This window comes from Heterodontus francisci, chromosome 26 (genome assembly GCF_036365525.1).
Source record: "Heterodontus francisci isolate sHetFra1 chromosome 26, sHetFra1.hap1, whole genome shotgun sequence".
Lineage (NCBI taxonomy): Eukaryota > Metazoa > Chordata > Chondrichthyes > Heterodontiformes > Heterodontidae > Heterodontus > Heterodontus francisci.
Window position 1 is genome coordinate 66204034 of NC_090396.1, and position 22749 is coordinate 66226782.

Here is a 22749-nt window from a genome sequence, read left to right on the forward strand (position 1 = left end):
GTTCTTCATTCCTAAGAAGATACCTCCATCAGTGCGTCCTCTGATACTCTACCCTCAAACAGCTTCTGGATTTCACTCGCAACACCTGTCTGCAAACTCGGAGAATGATTTGTTGATGCTGCATGCTGATTCCACCCTACCTCCATCATCGTTATCCAACCATGGGACCTTTGACTTTAACTCCGGATTCCTTCCTATTATTCCCTATTTCCCGTTTACCATCAGGTTTTTTTTCACCCTAATTTTTGTATAACCTGCCCTATGTAATCGTGCCAACTTATTCCTGTCAAACTCACCCCTCCCATTGCTGATCCCGTGGACTCTGCCAGCGGCTCAGCTCTCACCACTCCTCTATGCATCACCCTCCAGAATGTCCATCCACTTGTGAATAATGCCCTTGCCATCTATGAACTTATGGTGGATGATTGTGTTGATATCATGGCCTTAACGGAAACCTTGCTGAATGATAATGACACCTTGCCCCTTATTGAAGTCCCCCTGCCTGGCTACATCTTCCCCTATTTGCCCTGCCAAGACCATCACAGTGGCAGTGTGGCACTTATCATTATATCACACCTTGGCCTGACCCCTATTCCTCTAGCACTTTCTCCTCCTTTGAGAATCTCACCTTTTTCCACCCTCCCACTTCTTTCAAAATCATTCTTCTGCCCTTCCAAGTACGCTAAAAATTATTTCACTTTCCTCCCTCATTCTCTCTGATTTTAACCTCCATCTCAACTCATCATGTTCTCTCTCCTCTGAGTTCACTGCCCTCTTATCCTCCTTACATCTCTCTCTCCATGTAAACTAATAAATCTATACACACCACCCCCTTTCCCTTGTCATTTCACGTCGTCTTGCTATTCCATCATATCAATTACAGGTAAGGCCATCTCTGATCACTCCTTTGTATGACTCACCACCCACATTCCCCATCCACACCCAACCCTACCTCCTCCTGTGTCCGTCCCTGGAAAAAACTATCCCCCTATTCACCTTACAACAATACTTTCAAAATCCCAACTGTCTAGCCATTGGCTTTGTTCACCACAACACTCTGCAGCTACTGATCCAAGGGATGCAGACTTGAAAGGATATGGTGGACAACTGATTTAGCCATCCACTGCCAGATCTGGCTGGACCACATAAACACTAATGGGTCCTGCGCTCATCTGCTAAAACTGCTCACTATTCCAGAATCATCTTGGATTGCAAAAGTAGCTGCTTTTCTCTACTGCAATCTGTCTTCTTAAACCCCTTGCTCATCCCCTCCAACAACATTTTATGGCACAGTTCTAGTGTGTGCAGGAACAGAAGTACCTGGGTTGCATGTGCAGGACATATTGAGCGAGTTTCATAGTAAAACATATGGCATCTTGGGCTTCATAAATGGAGGCATCGAATACAAAAGCAGGGAAGTTATGCTGAACCTAATAAAGATCTGGTTAGGCCCCAGCTGGAGTACTGCATCGGTGAGAAGTTCTCGCACCTACACTGTTTGGGATCTTCTTCTCACTGCTGCTCTCTCACGCATTTTTAAGTCTTCAGAAGAAGGAATTTTCCTCCACACAAGATCAGATGGCAGGTTGTTCAACTTTGCCCGTCTTAGAGCGAAGACCAAAGTACGGAAAGTCCTCATCAGGGAACTCCTCTTTGCTGACGATGCTGCATTAACATCCCACACAGAACAACGTCTGTAGAGACTCATCGACAAGATTGCGGCTGCTTGCAATGAATTTGCCCTAACCATCAGGTTCAAGAAAACTAACATAATGGGACAGGACGTCAGAAACGCTCCATCCATCAATATTGGCGACCACACACTGGAAGTGGTTCAAGAGTTCACCTATCTAGGCTCAACCATCACCAGTAACCTGTCTCTAGATGCAGAAATCAACAAGCGCATGGGAAAGGTTTCCACTGCTATGTCCAGACTGGCCAAGAGAGTGTGGGAAAATGGCCCACTGACATGGAACACAAAAGTCTGAGCGTTTCAAGCCTGTGTCCTCAGTACCTTGCGCTATGGCAGCGAGTCGGACAAAGTATGCCAGCCAATGGCAAAGTCTCAATGCATTCCATCTTCGCTGCCTCTGGAGAATCCTTGGCATCAGGGCCGTATCTCCACCACAGAAGTCCTCGAGGCAGCCAACATCCCCAGCATGTACGTCCTGAACCAACAGCGGACTCAGATTGAAAGTTTTGGACAAAAGATGCAGGGGGAATACGAGGAAGCACTTTTTTTATGCAATGGAACTGGAACTTGCTGCCCACAAGGGTGGTGGAAGTGGAGGCAATGACTTCAAAAAGAAATTGGATGGCTACTTGAAGGAAATAAACTTGTAGGACTACAGGGGCGGCACAGTGGTTAGCACCGCAGCCTCACAGCTCCAGGGACCCGGGTTCGATTCTGGGTACTACCTGTGTGGAGTTTGCAAGTTCTCCCTGTGTCTGCGTGGGTTTCCTCCGGGTGCTCTGGTTTCCTCCCACATGCCAAAGACTTGCAGGTTGATAGGTTAATTGGCCATTGTAAATTGCCCCTAGTATCGGTAGGTGGTAGGGAAATATATAGGGACAGGTGGGGATGTGATAGGAATATGGGATTAGTGTAGGATTAGTATAAATGGGTGGTTGATGGTCGGCACAGACTCGGTGGGCCGAAGGGCCTGTTTCAGTGCTGTATCTTAAAAAAAAACAGGGATTGAACAGGGGAGTGGGACTGATTGGATACCTCCGTGGAGAGCCAGCATGGGTCACATGGCCTCCTTCTGGACCTTAAATAATTTTGCATGACTAACAAGTGCAAGAATCTCATGGACTTGTCACTAAGATCAAAACCATTTGATCAGCTGCCACATCCCCTGCTTCCGCTAACCCATCTGACGAAACTTCCTTTAATGCTTCCCACTGAATTCACATCTTTCTCGAGTTTCTCTTCTATCTCCCCTAATGACCTTTCTGAACTCACCTTGCCCACAAGACCCTCCTTCTGCTTCCTCACCTCTATTCCCACAAAACTGCAGACCACTCAACTTCCCCTCCCAGTCCCCATGTCAGCCAATATTGTCAACGGTCTCTCCCTTTAAAGTGTTGCCCCTCCCTTTTAAATCTGCCATCGCCACCCTTCTTCAAAAAAGAAATTGACCCCAACGCCCTTGCAAACTACCGTCCCATCTCCAACCTCCCTTCCTCTCCAAAGTCCTTGAACATGTCGTTCCCAAATCCATTCCCATCTTTCCCAGAACTCCATGTCTGAACCCAATCAGGTTTCCTCTGCTGCCACTGTACCAAAACAGCTCTTAGCTAAGTCACAAATAATATCCTACATGGCTGTGACAAAGGTAAACTTTCCCTCCTTGCCCTTTTCAACCAGTCTGCAGCCTTTGACACGGTTGACCACACCATCCTCCTCCAACACCTCTCGGCTGTCATCCAGCTGGTTGGGACTGCTCCCATCTGGTTCCATCCTTATCCAATCGTAGCTAGAGAACCACTTATAACTGACTTCTCTCCTTGCTCCCATACTATTACCTCTGGTACCCAGGAATCAATCCTTAGTCCCCCTCCTGTAGTTCATCTACATGCAGCGACATCATCCATGTATGCCAACACCATCCACCCCCCCCCCCCCAGCTCTACCTCACCACCACCTGTACTATGCTAAATTATCAGACTGCTTAGCTGACATACTGTACAGAAAGACAAGTTTCCTCCAATTAAATATTGGGAAGCCATTGTTTTTGGTTCCCACTCCAAACTCTGTTCCCTAGCTAACAACTCCATACTCAGCCTAGCAACAATCAGATTAAACCAGTCTGCTCCCAACCTTGATGTCACAACATTTGACCCCAAGATATGGGAGACTGCTCACCCATATTTTACCCTCTAAACTTGAGGTCATCCAAAACACTGCTGCCCATTTCTTACCTCTTCGTACCCCTCTCACCCCCATTCTCACTGACTTACATGAGCCCCTGATCAAGCAACATTGTGACTAAAATTCTCACCCTTGTTTTCAATTGCTCATGGCCTCACCTCTCCCTGCTTCTAATCTCCTCCAGCCACACAACCCTCCAACATCTGCACTCCGAATTCTGGCCTCGAGCATCCCCGATTTTAATTGCTCCACCACTGGTGGCTATGCCTTCAGTTGCCAAGGTCCTAGGCTCTAGAATTGCCTCCCTCACCCTCTCCACCCCTCTACTTTGCTTTCCTCCTTTAAGGCACTCCTTAAAACACGTCTTTGACCAAGCTTTCAGTCACGTGACCTAATATCACTGTGTGATTCATTGTGTTTTATAATGCTCCTGTGAAGCACTTTGGGACATTTTATTAGAGATTTATATAGCCCTCGTTTTCCAATTTTTCCATGGCCTTGTCCCTCTCAATTTCCAGCCTCCTCCAACCATTTAGAATTTCTGCATTTCTCCCATTCTGATCTCCTGTGTTCCCAATTCCCTTCATTCCACCATTAGCAGCTGGACCTTCAGCTGCCTAGGCGTCAACCTCTAAAATTCCCTCCATAAACCCCTCTAAGTTGCTCCATACAAGCCATCTGACTTTTGGTCATCTGTCCTAATTTCCCATGTGGATTGCTGCTAAATTATCTGAGAATGCTCCCAACATACCTTGGAATGTTTTACTATGTTAAAGGTGCTATATAAATGCAAGCTACTGACAGACAAAAAAAGACAAGTATTTAGTCTCAATATTTTATTATATTTGCTGTGAAAATGATGGTACTGTTCTTTAACCTGTTAATGTCCAGTCTACACAGGAGTCATAAGAGAACATAAAAAAATCCATTATTGTAAAAGGGGAAGCAGGGATATGGCAAGACAAACAGGTAAAATTACATTTGGTCCCAGTTCTAACCTCGATGGCTACAGACTTCCAATGATGTATGCTGGCTGTTTAGAACGCTATTTCTTGAATATACCACAATCAAAAACTGAACTATTGAACTAAAATTAGCTGGACGATGGAGCACAGAATCCAGGAACAAAATACTGACGCAGATTGATGTGAGGCACAAAATACCAAGAGGCATAATATGATTTCCATCATCCCTTTCCAACACTTCGAAGCAATGCTTCATCATTTTGGCTGACACTTCATCTACCGCCGAAATAATGGTCAGGCAGTTCCATTTAGCATCTGCTACTTGCAAACTTTGCACAAGATTCCCTCTGTTGCAACATGCCAAGGCAGGATAAGAATTTCTCTTGGGAATGTAGGCCTTCAATACTCAATTTTGTACATCTGAAATACTACTTTTAATAGGTGTGCATTCACATCAGAAATGTCAGCACTGATCAAACTAGCTTCAGTGCAATGCTATCACACCCATAAGCATCTAGTAAAAGAAAATGGGTTCTGGATCCATGCTACAGGTATAAAAGACTCGACTAAGAAATTCGATCATGATTTTTCTTCTGTGATTACTTCCAAAAACAACTTAGCATACATAAGGCAACATGGTTACGCAGAATAAAAATTACAGGTTTTTTTTTAAATGAGAACTGCCTCTAAAGATTTATATTATATCTTTCGCCTGTTTGAAACATTATTGTGAACATTTAGATTTCCAGGCTTAGCACTGCGCTTATGAAATAGACAAGTGGTCAAATCCCCACTGCAGTCGTCAAGCCAAGTTTGATTTACTCATTATTTCCTCTTTTAAAACAAACCTGCAGCCCTCTCCCCCCAAGAGGCAGCTGTTGGATGAACAAAAACAAATTAAAATGAGACTGGGGAATGAAACATGTAGCCATGCCTCTGACCTGCGTCTTACAAAAAACATGGGTTTGATTTTCTTTTGCCAATGATCTCGCTGTGCAGTATAAATCAACACATTTTTTGTTCTTTTTCAAAAAAAAAAGATAACTTTGGTACAGGTGGTGTATTTTTTGTTTCCTCTATCAGATGAACTACGGCTGGTCTTGCATTGATTAATCTTTCCATTCCTTCTTGATGGTGAGCTGCCACTCCCATGAGAGGTGGTCGTGCTTGTCATCATCTGTGAACTGGGATTTGATAAGATAGTTGCCCCTCGCCAGAATTCCTTTGGGTGCTTCTTCCTGTGGTGTAAGGAACTCGTATTCGGCATCACGCGGACCATAGCTCCCCACCATGTATTGAGACTTATCAACTGTTCAGAATGCACAAGAAAAAGCATTTTAATGAATCATCCGTCATTTACTTTCATAAGAACTAGGAGCAGGAGTAGGCCGTCCGGCCCCTCGAGCCTGCTCCGCCATTCAATAAGATCATGGCTGATCTTTTCGTGGACTCAGATCCACTTACCCGCGCTCTCACCGTATCCCTTAATTCCTTTATTGTTCAAAAAGATATCTACCTTAGCTTTAAAGGCGTTTACTGAAGAAGCGTCAACTACTTCACTGGGCAAGGAATTCCAGAGATTAACAACCCTCTGGGTGAAGAAGTTCCTTCTTAATTCAGTCCTAAATCTGCTCCCTCTAATCTTGAGGCTATGCCCTCTTGTCCTAGCTTCACCTGCCAGTGGAAACATCCTCTCTACTTGTATCTTATCTATTCCCTTCATAATTTTATATGTTTCTATAAGATCCCCCCTCATTCTTCTGAATTCCAATGAATATAATCCCAATCTACTCAGTCTCTCCTCATAAGCCAACCCCCTCAACTCCGGAATCAACCTAGTGAACCTCCTCTGCACCCTCTCCAGTGCCAGTACATCCTTTCTCAAGTAAGGAGACCAAAACTGCACACAGTACTCCAGTTGCGGCCTCACCAGTACCTTATACAGCTGCAACATAACCTCTCTGCTTTTAAACTCAATCCCTTTTTCCTCACACTAGCAGATCTGTAAGCAAGTTCCGCATGAATCTGCTTCTGATACACAACTCCCAACATCCAAGCATGATACATGATTACTTAAAACATGGAAGTTTCTATCCACCCTCCAAGTTTGCATTCAAAAGACCACTATTGATCCCCTTTATCACGTAGAAATAGGGGAACAGCACCTTGAGCCTATTTCAACAGTCAATTAGATCATGTATCTTGCCTCTAGCTACCCACCTTGGTTCCATGACCCTAAATACCTTTACCTAACAAAAACCTCAGTTTTGAATTTTTCAACTCACCCAACCACAGATGTCTTAGTGTCCAAAATTCTATTGATCTCAGCCCTAAATACTCAATGATGGAGCATCCACTACCTTCTGGCGTAGAGAATTCCAAAGATTCGCAACCGAGTGAAGAAATTTCTCAGGCTTAAATGGCCAACCCCTTATCCTGAGACTATGACCCCCTAGTTCTAGAATCTCCATTCAGGGGAAGCTGCTTCTTAGCATCTACCCTGGCAAGCCCCTTCAGAATTTTTATATGTTTTGTTACGCCAATGTGCTTTGAATCATAATTTTTAATCCACTGACTGGAGATATGAATTTGTATTTTTTTTTAAAGACATTTTAAAAAGTCATCCTTTCTGCTTAAGATGATCACCTAATTTGCAACACTGTATCCTAGATAGACAAAATGTCTGCTAAGTCCCCAGCTAGAACCAAGACCCAGGAAGTTTACCGGAACTATCTGTTCCCTCAGCGAGAAGAAATACGGCTAAGTTTGAATCAAAGTGACTCATGTGACAAGCCTCTCCCAATCTGTTTTTTCTCAACTGGCGGTTTCTCTGCAGCAGAGGAGAAACAACTGGACTCTGACATGAGCAGACCCTAAGTGGGGACCCCCCCCACCCCCCCTCTCTCCATTCCAGCTTGAAAGCTTTCAAATTCTGCCTGCTTTTCACCTTTGCACACTCCAGATACAATCAGAAACCCCATTGGAGGAAATCATCCACATCGCTATCTTCAAGAGATCCACTGAGCTAGTCATCTACCTACCTCTTTAAACTAAAAGCCTCAGGACCACCGAATTCAGCTGGAAGCCAGCCAAATCACCGAACACCACAGACTGTATACCCCTTTTTTCTATGGACTTTAACTGAACCAATTTGCCTTTTCCCACTCTGCAACTTAATTGTGTGTGTAAACCTCCAGAATGAGAGTGAGTGAAAGTTGTCACGTTGTTTATTATTTTTATTAGTTCAGTTTAGGTACAATAAAGTTAACCTCTTTCTGTGTTAACTCAAGAAAACCTGTCCAATTGGTTCTTATGATCATAGCAAGTAAGTAATCAAACACCAACTGAATTGGCTAGTACATCTAATACTTTAAGAATTAAACCTGTTGTGGTCAAACATGGAAGGGGGTGGGGGAGAAAAGGAAGGAAGCCCTTCGACCCCCCCTCACTTGACTAACAGTTTCAGTGAGATCACCTCTCATTCTTTTAAACTCTGGAGAACATAGGGCCATCCACTCAATCTCTCTTCATAGGACAGCCCCCTCATCCCAGGAATCAATCTAGTGAGTCTTCAATGCACCCCCTCTAAGGCAAGTATATCCTTCCTTAACTATGGGGACCAAAACAGTAGAGAAAACTCCAAGTGTAGTCTCAAAAGCCCTGCACAATTAACTGAAGACTTGCTTAATCTTGCACTCCAACCCCCTTTCAATAAAGTTCGACATACCATTTGCCTTCCTAATTGTTTTCTGTACATCTGCATATTAACTGTGTTTTGTGTACAAAGACATCCAATCCCCTCTGAACACCAAAATTTAATCGTTTCTCACCATTTAAAAAATATTGTATTTCTATTCTTCCTACCAAAGTGAATAATCTCACATTTTCCCAAATTATACTCCCATCTGTCACCTTCTTGCCCACTCAATAACCTACCAATATCCCTCCGCAGACTCTGTTCTCCTCACAGCTTACTTTCCCACCTAACTGTGCAGCAAACCTGGATATATCACATTGTTTCCTCATCTAAAGACATTGATATAGATGCTAAATAACTGAAGCCCCAGCACCAAGCCTTGTGGCACTCCACTATTTACACCCTGCCACCCTGAAAATGACTGATTTTTTTCCTAGTCTCTCCATTAAGCAATCCTCAATCCTTGCTACTATATTACTCCCAATCCCATGAGCCCTTATCTTGTGTAACAACCTAATGTGTGCCACCTTATCAAGTACCTTCTGCAAGCCAAAAGTATACTGGATCCACCAGTTGCCTATCTACCCTGCTAGGTAAACACAACAAGCTAGATTTGTCGAACAAGATTTTCCTTTCATAAAACAGTGTTGACTCTGCCTAATCATAGTGATTTTCTAAGTGCCCTGTTACCATGTCCTAATATAACCTAGCATTTTTCTTACGATTTATTTCAGGGTAACTGACCTATAGTTCCGTTTTCTCTCCTTTTCCTGAACAGTGGGTTTACATTTACTGCCTGCCAATCCACAGGGACTGTTACAGAATTTAGGGAATTCTGGAAGATCAAAACCAATGCATCCATTATCTCTATGGCCACCTCTTAAAACCCTAGGGTGTAGGCCATCAGGCCCAGGGGATTTGTCAGTTTTTAGTCCCATTAATTTCTCCAGTACATTTTCTTTCCTAATACTAATGTCCTCAATCTCCTCACTCTCATTAGCCCCTTGTTTCTACACACCTTCCAATATGTTCTTTGTGTCTCTTATACAAAGTCAGATGAAGTATTTGTTTAGCTTCTCTGCCATTTCCATATTCACCATTATAATTTGTCTTGTTTCTGCCTCTAAGGGATCCACACTTACTTTTGCTAATTTCTTCCTTTTTAGATAGAAGCTTTTACAATCTGTATTTGTCAGCTGATTCTCATTCTATTTTCTCCATCATTTTCTTGGACATCCTTTTTGGATTTTTAAAAAAGACAGAGGCGCAAGGGGAGAGCCAACTGTGCAACAGCCCCAACAAACAAATTTCTCTGCAGCACCTGTGGAAGAGCCTGTCACTCCAGAATTGGCCTTTATAGCCACTCCAGGCGCTGCTTCACAAACCACTGACCACCTCCAGGCGCGTATCCATTGTCTCTCGAGATAAGGAGGCCCAAAAGAAAAAAGAACTACACTTTTGGGCAACATTGTCAGCTTCTTTTAACCTAATACTATTCTTAACTTCTCTAATTAGCCACAGCTGTACCAAATGGAATTTATTGCAGAAAAGATTCACAAGGATGTTGCCTGGTTTGGAGAGCTTGAGTTATAAAGAGAGATTGAATAGGCTGGGTCTGTTTTCCCTGGAACGAAGGAGGTGGAGAGGGGACATGATAGAGGTATATAAAATTATGAGAGGCATAGATAGGGTAGATAGCCAGAGTCTGTTTCCCACGGTAGGGGTGATTAAAATTAGAGGGCATAGATTTAAGGTGAGGGGGAGAAAGTTTAAAGGGGATCAAAGGGGTAAATTTTTCACACAAAGAATAGTGGGTATCTGGAATGAGCTGCCAGAAGACATGGTGGAGGTAGGAACAGCAGCAACATTTAAGAGGCATCTGGACAGGTACTTGAATGAGCAAGGCATAGAGGGATATGGAATTAATGCAGGCAGGTGGGATTGGTATAGATTTTTTTTTTTAATTTCCAAAATATACTTTATTCATAAAAATCTGTAAAAAAAATACACTACCGAACAGTTTCAAACAGCACCAAGTCAAAAAATACAAACAGTGCAAAGGTCAGCAGTTTCCTTCAATACAATCATGAGTTGCCTCACAACCCTTCCATTTCATTTGTCATGCCAGATGCATTTTTACATTTTACAGCACAGTTGAGGGGTTTTCCATGGACTCAGCCCCTCCGTTCAGCTTGGTGGGGGGACCTTACACTGTGGTCTTTCCCCATTAAGCCTTTGCTGCGGCTGCCCAAAGCTTTAGAGCGTCCCTCAGCACTTAGTCCTGGACCTTGGAATGTGCCAGTCTGCAACATTCGGTCGCAGACAACTCTTTGCGCTGGAAGACCAGCAAGTTTCGGGCAAACCAAAGGGCGTCTTTCACCGAATTGATAGTCCTCCAGCAGCAGTTGATGTTTGTCTCGGTGTGCGACCCTGGGAACAGCCCGTAGAGCACAGACTCCTGTGTTACCGAGTTGCTTGGGATGAACCTCGACAAAAACCACTGCATCTCTTTCCACACCTGCTTTGCACATTCCAGAAGGAGGTGGGCAACCGTCTCTTCCCCACCACAGCCACCGCGGGGCCATTGTGCGGAGGGGGTGAGACTTCGGGCGTGCAGGAAGGATCTGACAGGGAGGGCTCTTACCACCAGCCAAGCTACATCTTGGTGCTTGTTTGAAAGTTCTGGCGATGAGGCGTTCCGCCAAATGACTTTGGTGGTCTGCTCGGGGAACCATCCGACAGGATCCACCGTCTCCTTTTCCCGTAGGGCCTTGAGGACATTCCGTGCAGACCACTGCCTGATGGATCGGTGGTCAAAGGTGTTTTCCCGCAGAAATTGCTCCACGAAGGATAGGTGGTACGGCATGGTCCAACTGCATGGAGCGTTCCGCAGCAATGTGACCAGGCCAATCCTTCGCAACACCGGGGACAGATAGAACCTCAGCACATAGTGACCCTTGGAGTTTGCGTACTGGAGGTCTACACAGCTTGATGCAGCCGCACACGAAGGTAGTCATCAGGATGAGGGCCACGTTTGGTACATTTTCCCCGCCCTTATCCAGAGATTTGAACATCGTGTCCCTCTGGACCCGGTCCATTTTTGATCCCCCGATGAAGCGGAAAATGGCTCGGGTGACCGCCACAGCGCAGGAGTGGGGTATGGGCCAGACCTGCACCACGTACAGTAACAATGTGAGCGCCTTGCACCTGATGACCAGGTTCTTACCCACAATGGAGAAATCGCTGCTCCCACATTCTCAGCTTGTGTTGTACCTTGGCTACTCGCTCCTCCCAGGTTTTGGTGCACGCCCTAGCCCTTCCGAACCATATTCCCAGCACCTTCAGGTAATCTGACCCGACGGTGAATGGGACAAAGGATCGGTCAGCCCAGTTCCCAAAGAACATGGCCTCGCTCTTGCCGTGGTTAGCTCTGGCTCACGAGGCCAGTTCGAACTGGTCGCAGATGCTCATCACTCTGCGCACGGACAGCTGGTCTGAGCAGAAGACGGCGATGTCATCCATGTACAGGGGGGTTTTAACCTGAGTGCCTCCGCTGCCTGGGATTGTCACCCCTCTTATGCTCGCATTCTTCCTAATAGACTCAGCAAAAGGTTCGATACGATAGGTTAATTGGCCATTATAAATTGCCCCTAGTATAGGTAGGTGGTAGGGAAATATAGGGACAGGTGGGGATGTGGTAGGGCTATGGGATTAGTGTAGGATTAGTATAAGTGGGTGGTTGATGGTCGGCACAGACTCGGTGGGCCGAAGGGCCTGTTTCAGTGCTGTATCTCTAAAACTAAAACAGCAAACAAACAAGGCCGGGGAGAGAGGACAGCCCTGTCTGACTCCAGATTGGATCGGGAAACTTTCTGATTCCCACCCATTTATGGAGACTGCGCTACTGATGTTTGTGTAGAGCAGTTTGATCCAATTGCAGATTCCCTCCCCAAACCCCATTTTGGAAAGCATGTCCATCATGTAGGTGTGCGATATCCTGTCAAAAGCCTTCTCCTGGTCCAGGCTGATGAGGCAGGTGCCCACCCTTCTGTCCCATACATAGTCTCGCGCTACTCAGGGATACGATAGCCTATCAGAGATCTTCCTGCCGGGTACAGTACAGGTCCGATCAGGGTGAATCACCAACTCCAAAGCAGACTTGACTCGACTGGCTACGACTTTGGACAGAATCTTGTAGTCAACATTAAGCAGTGAGATGGGCCGCCAATTTCTGATTTCTGCCCTCTCCCCCTTCTGCTTGTAGATGAGGGTGATGATGCCTTTCCTCATGGATTCTGACATGCTGCCGGCCAGGAGCATACTCTCGTATACTTCCAGCAGGTCCGGGCCGATCCAGTCCCACAGGGCCGAATACAACTCGACCGGTAAGCCATGGCTTCCGGGAGTTTTACTCGTCTCTAAGGACTCGACAGCCTTTGTCAGCTCGTCCAGAGTTAGTGGTTTGTCCAGTCTCTCCCTCGTGCTGTCATCTAAGACCTCTGATAGATGACAGGAAGGACTGGGAGGCTCTGCTGTCTGCGAGCTTCGCGTCATACAGCCCAGCATAAAAGGATTTGCTGATCCTTAGTATGTCGGACTGCAAAGATGTTACCGAGCCATCCTCTTCCTTCAGGCTGCTAATAACAGAGCTCTCTCTCTGTACCTTTTGGAAGAAGTAACGCGAGCACGTCTCATCCTGCTCAACGGAGCGGACTCTGGACCGGAAGATGATCTTGGAGGCCTCCTTGGCAAAGAGCGAGGCCTGCTGGCTCTTCACCTCTTGGAGGTCCCCCTTGACCTTGACCCCCATCGACTGCAGCTGGAGCAAATTTTGCATACTTTTCTGGAGTTGGGATATTTTCCTCTGTCTATCTCTCGCTCTCTGAACACCTTTGAGGATAAAGAACTTCTTGATGTTCCCCTTGATCGCTTCCCACCAGCGAACAGGAGATTCAAAGAGGGGTTTCACGGTCCTCCAACCTTTGTAATCCCTTTTGAGTTCCTCAACGTTCTCTGGGGTTAGCAGTGTAGCATTGAGCTTCCACGTCCCCCTGCCAACCCGCTGGTCGTCCTGTAAGGGACAGTCGGCCAGTGAGAGGCAGTGGTCGGAGAAGAACACCGGCTTGACGTCGGTGGATCCGACCGTGACAGCATGGGACACAAACAGGAAGTCAATCCTGGAACGGGCAGACCCGTCCGATCTTGACCAGGTGTATCTACGGTGCACTCAGTCTGCAGATTTGAAGACGTTGTGCAATTTGGCATCTTTAACTGTTTCTATTATGAATCTGGACGTAGCATCCAGTTTGCGGTCATCTCTGCCGGATCGTCCAGCTGCATTGATGATGCAGTTGAAGTCACCGCCTAGGATGACCGGCCTGGATGTCGCCAGCAGCAGTGGGAGCTGCTGGAAGACGGTCAGCTGCTCGCTGCATTGAACCGGGGCGTACACATTGATCAACCAGAGCGGAGCGTTGTTGTACATTACGTCTGCCACGAGAAGGCGACCGCCCACCACCTCCTTAACTTCAGAGATGGTGAACTTACCTGCCCGCAGAATACCCAGGCCGGAGGAACGGCAATCATTACCCCCAGATAGGGATTATGGTCGGCATGGACACGGTGGGCCGAAGAGCCTGTTTCTATGCTGTACGACTCTATTGTGAGTTGGCCCATTAGAGTAAAGGTGACTGGAATTAACTTCGAATGGATTAAGGCTATATTAACTAGATATCACACTCTACTTCTGAGATAGTGAGAGTTCACTTATAGGAATGGTCTTTGAGCCAAGAGAATGAGAAATTTCTAGTTTAAATCTAAAAACAGAACATGCACCTTTGGATGCGATATTATAGCACCCAGTTTTATCCAAACTCTCCAAGTACTTTTTTATAAAAAAAAAAGTTTGTGGGATGTAGACGTTGCTGGCTAGTATAGCATTTATTGCCCATCCCCAATTGCCCTTGATCTGAATGACTCTTAAAATGGCCTAGCAAGCCAATCACATTGCAGTGGGTCTGGAGTCATATGTAGGCCAGACCAGGTAAGACAGCAGATTTTCTTCTCTAAAGGACATTAGGGAGAAGGGAGGGTTTTTACAACAATTGACAATGGTTTCATGGTCACCATTAGACTAGCTTTTAATTCCAGATTTATCAGTTGAATTCAAATTTCACCATCTGCCATGGAGAGATTCAAACCCATGCCCCAGAGCACAAGCTGGGCTCTGGATTACTAGTCCAATTATATTACCACTATGCCACTGCCTCCTGTACGTAGTACACAACATTGAGGCTGATGCTTTGTTTTACGCCTCACAAAAAAACCCCTAAAGAAAATATTTTTTTTAAAAACTGGGGAAGAGTTCTCTTTTTAGAGGCAGTCAGAGTTGCTGTGCATTTACAGCATTTATTTTTATTTTAGATTTTCACGGTGTCCAAGTCCAAATCAGATATCCCAAGTTTAAAATGCATCCTGGGTAACTTAGAACTCAAATTAGATTATAAACAAATAATAAAATCTATTACACACAACCAGAACCGATTTCTACCCCATCAACACAAGATTGAAATCAGAGCTATATTAACTAAATTCCAAATGCATCAAAAAAGCAATAAAATAACACGGATCGGTTTTGTCTGAAGTAACAAAGTTGCTGTATTTGAGATCAGCATTATTTTGAAGAGGAAGTAGAGTGTGTCTGTCGAAGAGGAGAAGACAGCTTTTTAGAAAAAAGGGTACATCAAGAAAGTTGAGCTTCAAAAAAATGATTTTCATGGCAAGTACATTACAGACAGACCTATAATTACACAAGATCACATTGCACACATGTACTCACTTCTTACTCCTTTCCTGGACGTTAACTGATTATATTTCAGCCCAGACACGATTTCTTTGTTAACCTGCAGAAATGAACAGGTTCAGTAAACACTTGGCCTCTCAGGTGATACAATAGGTACTAATCCTTACCGTGGTTTAACTATCAGAAGTCTTCAACATGAAACACATGTTCAGTTCTGAAAACAAACACTTGTATCTCAACACACTTAACATTGAAGCATGCCAGCAGTTAGCTTCACACAGCCACCCCACTGCTGGTGTAGGAACGGACCCAAAGTTAAAATTGCATATTAGATATAATTGATATAGGGATGGATTTCAAATCAGTAATCATTCCCCCCCTCCTCGCACGAGGATGGAGACTAATGCTGGAGTACCATAACACTGCATCTAGCAGCCCAACTGGCATTTTCTCATGTGAATTTCAACATGCATCAGCAACAGCCTATAATTCTAGAATACCTTTAATGCGGTAAAACGTCCCAAGGTGCTTCACTGGAGCATTAAAATTTGACTGCCACGTAAGATATTAGGACAGGGAAGTAGGTTTTGTCGTATCTTAAATGGGAGGCTGACTTGAGGAATTCCAGAACTTACAGCCCAGGCAGTTCAATGCACAGCCACCATCACAGAATGATTAAAATCGGAGATGCACAAGCCAGAACTGGAGGAGTGTAGAGAACTCAAGAGGTTGTAGGGCTGGAGAAGGATAGATATATAGAGGGCAAAGACCTCAGAGGGATTTGAAAACAAGGATGCGAATTTTCAAATTGAGGCACTGACAGACCAGTAGTGAAATTAAGTCAGTGAACAGAGGTTGAATAGGACTTGATGTGAGTTAGGATACAGGCAGCAGAGTTTTAGATAAGTTCAAGTTTATGGGAATGGAAGATGGGAAGCTAACTTGGAGAGCATTTGAATAGTCAAGTCTAGAGGTAACAAAACCACAGATGAGCTGATGGGCAATGTAATGATGGTGAAGTAGGCAGTTTTAGTGATGGAGCAAACACAGTCGAAAAGCTCAGGGTCAAATATGACACCAAGGTTGTAATTGGTCTGGTTCAACCTCAAGCAGTTGCCATGGATTTAAACAATGGCTTTGGTCTTCCCAATATTTAGTTGGAGAAAATTTTGATTGACCTAGTCTGGACTGGATAGCAGACAAGCAGTGTGAACAATCAAACAGTGTAGAGTCGAGAAGGGTGGTGGTGGTGGTGTAGAACAGGCTCCAGACATGAAGTGAAATCACTGCAAGGTCTAATCCTGTCCCCACACATGCAATTTTCAGCAGTGCTAACTGGATAGCGATCAGAAGCAGGAACTCCGGCTCATTTTTCTCCTGCCTAGTCAAGGGGCACTACAATTGTAGCTCCTGCATCGAGACACATTAGAAACCACGCATATAAAAACAAAATGACTTGCAGGTTGATAGGTAAATTGGCCATTGTAAATTGCCCCGAGTGTAGGTAGGTGGTAGGAGAATGGTGGGGATGTGGTAGGGAATATGGGATTAATGTAGGATTAGTACAAATGGGCAGTTGTTGGTCGGCACAGACTCGGTGGGCCGAAGGGCCTGTTTCAGTGCTGTATCTCTAAAATAAATAAATAAAAATAAAATACTGCAGATGCTGGAAATCTGAAATAAAAACAGAAAGTGCTGGAAATACTCAGTAGGTCAGGCAGCATCCGTGGAGAGAGAAAGAGTTAACGTTTCAGGTTTGTGAACTTTCATCAGAACTGGCAAATGGTTAGAAAGGCTCTTTACTTTTGCTATTTCATCTCTCCTGCCTTCTGCCCATCACACACCTTCCCTTTTATACTCTTCCCCACCAAAATCCCGGCCATTCACTTGCTTAAAACCCAATTCTTTTCTAACCTTTGCCAGTTCCGATGAAAGGGCACAGACCTGAAAAGTTAACTCCGCTTTTCTCCACAGATGCTGCCTGACCCGAGCATTTCCAGCACTTTGTTTTTAATTTCAGAAACCACCCATACTTTGGTTATGAAACCATCTGAAACTCTTAATTGCATTACTGCTATGCAACCAGAATACTTAAACTCACGATTTAAACAATAGCTGTTTGTTAATTTTGGATTATATTTTAAAAATGCAACCCAATAAGAGAATCACATGGTAAAGCAGGCCAATAACACTCCGCGTGCAGTGTTTGGTTAGCACAACTTAGCAGAAGTCAGTTGCGGTGCTGCAACTGGTCTCAGCACTTGTGGGTTGGGAGCTTCTAGTGCTGATTATCCAGTATTGCCTATTGGATGTCAGCCAAGGGCATAATCAAGCTCAGCCGAGATACTGCCCCTAGTCAAAATGCCTGCCAATGCCCATCAAGACTGTTACACAATTTGCTGCCTTGGGCAAGGCACCTTTAGGATATTGGCAGCCACTGAGAAACACCAATCACAATCCACAGGTGAGCACCAAAGGGCAGTGGAGAGGAGAGAAACCACAGAGTAGGCTGTTGCTGCTGTCAGGCTCACACATGCTGCAAGCTGAGAATTTTCAATCTGTTGGTGTGTTTCAGCCTACATGGGTGAGACCAGTAGATATTAAAACAACCTCCACGCCTACAGTAAACTGATGGATTTTATTTATAGTAACTTCCCAAATTTTAACTTTTCTGCCAGTTTTCCCAGCAAGTCCATTTTCTTTCATACAGGAAGGAGAGGTTAACAGGAACAAGTCTAAAAATAGAACCAAGCAGTCATAAATCTGAATTCTAAAGCTTCTTGAGCATAAAGTGGAGGCAGCTCTACAAACATCACAATGGAACCATTTGTTAACTTGACAAAGCTGCAAATCTGTTCTGAAACCAAGGAACTGCTTGTTCCAGGCGTTAATGGCAATCCTGGTGTTGCACTAAGAGGGTAGGGACTGCAGAGGGCGAGAAGTTGGAGGCTACGAGCAATAACAAGTAAACGTTTGCTTGAATTCACAAAGCCAGGTACAGCACAGTAACATTTAAAATATTCAGTGATCTCAATAGCGTACTACTGATTTCAAGTACAGAAACACACCTTGAAGTTGATTTTTATCTTGTATTCAACGCCCTCTTTCAGTACAAAAGGATTCTTTTTAAAGTTCTCAAGATCACCTGAAAATAAAGAAACTTAGTCATACACAAATACAAATTATTTATAAATTTAAGTTTTATTTTACATTCATGTAGTTTGGATCTGAGTGTAAACAAACTTACATTTGTAAAGTGTCCTTGAAGTGAAAAATCCCAAGGCACCTTTAAAGAAGGTCAGAAGCTAGTTGCTGAAGTGCATAACACGAGATGTTTAGAATATAGGTCTTTTGATGCTGAACTTAAAGCTCATCTGATGGCTCAGCAAGGAACCTACACCTTTGCAATATTGCACTAAGGCCAGTGCACGAAGGCCAGAAACAAAGCAGAATTTTGGGAAGCAGTTAAAGGAAGGTTACTGAAAGCACAATTGAAATGTATGTTTTGAGAAGGCTTTTCAAAGTACAAAGAGATGTGCCCTCAGGAAGAAAGCCCCAAACAGGGCATGATGACAGAAGGCTTGGTCACTGCGGGGAGACAAGGAGGACAGTAAGAGTAGCAACGTGAGCTAGGAATGGAGATTGTTGAAGTAAAGGATTTACAGACACAAACAAGGATTTTGAGTCCTAGTGGGAGTGAGCACAGACAATATTGCAAAGGTGTAGGTTCCTTGCTGAGCCATCAGATGAGCTTTAAGTTCAGCATCAAAAGACCTATATTCTAAACATCTCGTGTTATGCACTTCAGCAACTAGCTTCTGACCACTGGCATTTGCTGAAAACTCTGCAATTCATAACATGCTGGGTGACTGCTTAAAGAATACACAGGTTACTGAACTGTCCCACAATCCTGTATGTAATAAAGGAACCCAGCTCTAACACCCAACAGCTCTTCCTTTTTATTGCTGCACAAAGATGATTGCTCCCAAGTTAACTTGCACCAGCTACAACATAAAATGGAATATGAGGCAACCTTCCATTTTTGACTTGCATTTGTGGATTGGAATCAGAAATTCAATGCCATCTGATTAAATCACAGACATCAAATTAAAAGGGCAATTTAATTTGATGAGGCAATTCAGGAATACAAAATAAATTAGACTAGATATGTTAATGAACAGAATGACAACATTTAATGTGAACAAGTCTAAAATACTACCATAGGAATGAAAAATGAGCGTCATTGATAAGTGTTAAAATAGGTAAGGATGAAAAAGATCTAGGGTTTAACTAGATGTTCCATTCAACATGTCCAATCATTGTGGAGCTGTAAATGAATCCAACTGAATGTAGATTTATATATCTAAAACAGTACACTGTAAGCCAATATATTTATATAGTGCCTCTAATGTAATAAATCACAAATCACTTCATAGGAGCGTTATAAAGCAAAATTAGACAGTCACAAAAGGCAATATTAGGGCAGTTGGCCAAAAACTTAGTCAAAGAGGTAAGCTTTAAGGAGTGCCTTAAAAGGTAGAGGTTTAGGGAGGGAATTCTAGAGCTTAGGGCCTAGGCAGCTAATGGCGTGGCCACCAATGGTGGAGCAATTCAAACAGAGGATGCTTAAGAGATCAGAATTAGATTACCACAGATATGAGTGTTGTGGGGCTGGAGATGAGAGAGATAGGCAGGATGAGGCCATGAACGGATTTGCAAAGAAGGATAATTTTAAAATCAAGGTGTTGCTTGACCGATGTATGTCAACGTAGCCAATGTAGGTCAGCGAACACAGGGGGTAATAGGTGAATGGGAGTTAGGACACGGCCGCAGCGTTTTGGGTTTTGAATTATACACACTTGGACAGGTGAGCACATTTAATGAGTATTTTTTTAGTTTAGAGATACAGCACTGAAACAGGCCCTTCGGCCCACCGAGTCTGTGCCGAACATCAACCACCCATTTATACTAATCCTACACTAATTCCATATTTCTACCACATCCCCACCTGTCCCTATATTTCCCTACCACCTACCTATACTAGGAGCAATTACTAATGGCCAATTTACCTATCAACCTGCAAGTCTTTGGCATGTGGGAGGAAACCGGAGCACCCGGAGGAAACCCACGCAGACACAGGGAGAACTTGCAAACTCCACACAGGCAGTACCCAGAATTGAACCCGGGTCCCTGGAGCTGTGAGGCTGTAGTGCTAACCACTGCGCCACTGTGCCGCCCTGTAGGTCTCAAGCAGGGAGCTTTACTCACCTGTTAAATCCAGGACTAAGGCCTGAGGTGAAGTTGCACATACCAGTGTTAATCGAGTCACCTGAACATTTGGAACATTGGGGTCTGCAAATAAAAAACAGTACACACAATTTAATTAAGACTGTTTCCCATACACATTTCACAATACAACAAAGCAAATTTTTAAAAAATCAGAATAAGACTAGTTAAGATGTAAATGTCACCACTTCTCTGCTATGGGTTTATAGTTTTACCGAGTGGTATTCTCATGGAATTTTGTGTTTGAAATTGTTCTGAGTTCAACTCCATATAAAAAAGATTCTGGCCACATGCGACTGAAAGTTACTTGATCTACAATGCAACAGATTCAACCTACGTTAACACACCTCCTCCACAAGCACGACACATTTCATCCTATGTAAAGGGCCACATATAAATGTTTGTATCTTTGATCAATGGCTCTCAAAACTGGTGTTAAATAAAGAGGGAGCACGATTTTTAAAAAAACTCAGCCATTTATAAACTAACAGGCTGTGGTATTTGAAAACATGGTTTGCAGAACTGATGGAGGAATTGAGCATAAGTGATCTATCACTGCTGTGATAACAACACCCGACATCTCAACTAGAAGTTTAACATGAGGATATGAGCTTCCATGTCCTAAATCATTTCCACGCTGGCTTTTCATCTCCTCCTTCAAATAGAGGACAGTCTTGGATCTCAACTTTGATGAAACAGTTGTGAAACTTAGTTTTTCATCAGTCACCTCTCTAACCTCACTCCTGAACCCCTGTCCAGTGTCCGCCTGCACCGCACCATAAGTTATTCTGTGACTTTAGAAGCACTGTACAAGTTGCTCCAGAAGCAAATGGTGAAAATCTTTTCAAGTGGAGAACCAGAAAGCTGTGCAGTTGTCTGCAGTGAGTTAGACACTGTTGACCCATATAGCTTACACACACTGCCTGTGTTTTTTTAAATAAATGTTAACTGCACTTTCTTGGAACTACAATCTCCAAAAAGCCAATCAAATGTAGTTTAAAGACGTTAAGATGTCAGTTTTTATTTGGTCAAAGTCCATTTTTCCCATTTATGAACAAGTTCCAGGAAATGCAACTGAAGGATTTTGAAACAGTCACAGACTTGACACTTTCTACTCAGAAAATTTTAACCACTTGATTTTTAGCTAGTGTGAATGAGCTAAATGAAAGAAATTACTCAGTGCATTTGAAAGTAAATTTGCAATATTAAAAACACTTCTCTGCCCCAAAGCACAGAGTAGTTACAATCATTCTGGCACCACGCCAAGACTGGGGAAACTATATTTATCCTATGGTTGACTCTTATCCCATCTGAAAGATTACCTACAACAGAAAATCTAAGCCCAAACTGGAAATACGCTATATAACTGTCAGAGCAAAAAATAAAAACCTGAATAAACTGTACCCAGACTACATTTATATCCAGCAGATATACTGATGCTCTATATACATAACATGCAGTTGCTGAATACTAGAGTTTTAGTTACACGATTCCATGCTCAAAGAAACCATGGAAATTCCAATACCAGTAATAGTACCTTGGCCTGTCAGCACTGGCCTTTGATCTGTATTTTACTAAGAGGAACGGAGTTAAGTAAAAGAAATTCGGTAAACAATACCTGAAGACACTTTTTCATTTTAATTTTCTTTTCTCAAATTAGGAGCATCACTAAGTGTGACAACAGCATGGACTGATTTACTACTACCACCACCTGTCAGAATCCTGACTGACACTAAGAGCTCAGAAGGAAGAAGTTGAACCATCATCCACTGTCATAGCATTCTAAATCAAGGAACACATTGTGCCAGTTTTGCCTTGCAACAAGCATGGAACAAAATCATGTCAACCGCTTGCGCAGACTATAGAAAAATTGCTGTATTTAGACTTCTGCACAACCTGTTTAATACTCTGAGAAAAGTTACTGTTTTCCCTTTCCTCCTCCCACTTGAAATAGTAAATCCAACAAAACTCGAATGCCCTTTAAACCTCACACCCTACATTATACACCCTCAGCTTGATATGGACCCAGAAGTTCGGGAATGATCACAGCAGTTTGCCTGTGCTCTTGTTCTAACTTTCAACCCCATTGAGAGATTCATCCAGTTATTTGAAAAGAAGTTTCTCA

The 22749-nt window shown here is 43.7% G+C and overlaps 1 protein-coding gene across 1 annotated transcript in view; it reads right to left on the reverse strand.

Annotated features, from left to right (window-relative positions):
* Positions 1-4695: 4695 nt before the first annotated feature.
* The window catches only part of arhgdia (Rho GDP dissociation inhibitor (GDI) alpha), a 62458-nt gene continuing 44404 nt past the window's right edge, over positions 4696-22749 (reverse strand). Inside the window, exons 3-6 of the mRNA XM_068058451.1 lie at positions 20607-20690; positions 18407-18483; positions 15375-15438; positions 4696-6148 (exon numbers count right to left, since the gene is read on the reverse strand). Of these exons, the coding sequence (XP_067914552.1) occupies positions 5949-6148; positions 15375-15438; positions 18407-18483; positions 20607-20690 (425 nt within the window). The 3' untranslated portion in view covers positions 4696-5948. The remainder of the gene's footprint in view (positions 6149-15374; positions 15439-18406; positions 18484-20606; positions 20691-22749) is intronic.